Raw genomic sequence first — 1,528 nt, 5'->3', positions numbered from 1 at the left:
GTACGCTGATTGGCATTTGAAACGTGCGCGCGGTTAGTATACACAGGCACGCCACGCGGGAACATAGTTTCCACGCGCAGCCGCTGCAGCGTTATTGCAGCACGTTTTTGTTTTTATCGCTTCTTTTACGTCAATTGGTTTATTGACTGTCTTGCATTTAGTTTCTCTGAAGAATGGTCTAACAAAAACCCTTACAAATATGGGAATGTATTTACTGGGGCACAGCTGATTTACACTGGGGCACGTGCCCCAGTACAAGTGGTCTAGCGACGCCGATGACATGAACCCACAGGAACACAGTTCAAAGCAGCTGTTAGTATCTACGTCTGCTGCATTACTGATGCCTTTAAAGGTACTGCATGTGAATTTCTTTGATTTGACATTTTGAAGTGACAGATACATGACGCATAGCTTGACAAGTGTAGCAGCATGAAAACAGTAACTTATTAACTTGTTATGTACCTTCTAGGTGTACCGTGCTCTTGGGTTAAACCAGTCGGAGATTGAAGAGTTCTTCTCGGGCCCGGCATTTCTCGCATGGAACCGTATGGGAAACATGTTCAAATTTGGTGGGCCTCTGCCACAGTCCTGGCATGTGAACCAGCTCTACCTCCAGGTACTGACACTTTGATTAAGGCTAATGCATGCAGAATTAGAACATTTATTTCTTTGGCATCCACTGGTTGAGAATGGATCATTAAAGTTTTTTTCAATAAACCGCAACATCTAACATCAGAATCACACTATCAGAGTGGCCTCAGTTTGAAGAGTTACAGTTCAGTAAAGTATTTGATGAGACCACCTCAGATTGAAGTATAAAAATAACCTGTGCTTTAACTGGTCCAGTTTATTACAAGTTGGTTTGCAGTTTTGACACTTACTCTTATTATTTACATGAACATTGTACCAGAGTGATGCTGCAACCCTCGGCCAGTGGTGGAATGTAATTAGGTACATTTGCTCAAGTACTGGCCTGTCTGATCATTTCTCATTTCTGATTAGGAGGGATGCAGTAGTAGTCCCAAGTTGGCAGAATTAATGTTTAAAATCACTCTTTTTGTGACTTAAAATGTTCAGTAATGAATTCAGCTTCTTCAGAATAAATCCCCTTACACAACAATTCCCTCTGTTTTCTAGTTTAAAATCTTGGCGCGAATGAGATCATTTGGCATGATTCCTGTGCTGCCGGCGTTCTCCGGGAACATCCCCAAGGGAATTTTCAGGTGACTCAAGGGTGTCTCCTTAAACATTTCATGATTATTCAGTTTTCTGCTTTAAACACATAATATTAGAGCTTAAATCCCATAGAGAGACCGACTAACAATGAATTTCACATAATGTGTGTTTGAATCCAGAACCTGGTTTAGCTTATTTGTCTGTGCCAACGACCTCCACTGTTGTCAGAAAACTAACACACCAGTGAGCCACACCACTACACTGGGCGGCAGTACAGTACATTCCACTGCTGTCCCTCATATATTTCTTTACATTTAGGTATTTCCATAGGTTTTATCGAATTTAAAAAATA

At 41.3% G+C, this 1,528-nt stretch overlaps 1 protein-coding gene across 1 annotated transcript in view; it reads left to right on the top strand.

The window, feature by feature from the left end:
- naglu (N-acetylglucosaminidase, alpha) overlaps positions 1 to 1,528 on the top strand; it is a 17,564-nt gene that overhangs the window by 12,199 nt on the left and 3,837 nt on the right. The window contains exons 3-4 of the mRNA XM_020611776.1: positions 470 to 616; positions 1,138 to 1,223. Of these exons, the coding sequence (XP_020467432.1) occupies positions 470 to 616; positions 1,138 to 1,223 (233 nt within the window). The remainder of the gene's footprint in view (positions 1 to 469; positions 617 to 1,137; positions 1,224 to 1,528) is intronic.

Source organism: Monopterus albus, unplaced genomic scaffold (genome assembly GCF_001952655.1).
Source record: "Monopterus albus unplaced genomic scaffold, M_albus_1.0 scaffold117.1, whole genome shotgun sequence".
NCBI classification, from domain to species: domain Eukaryota; kingdom Metazoa; phylum Chordata; class Actinopteri; order Synbranchiformes; family Synbranchidae; genus Monopterus; species Monopterus albus.
The sequence above is the reverse complement of the archived record's forward strand: the minus strand, read 5'-3'. Positions and strand labels throughout refer to the sequence as shown.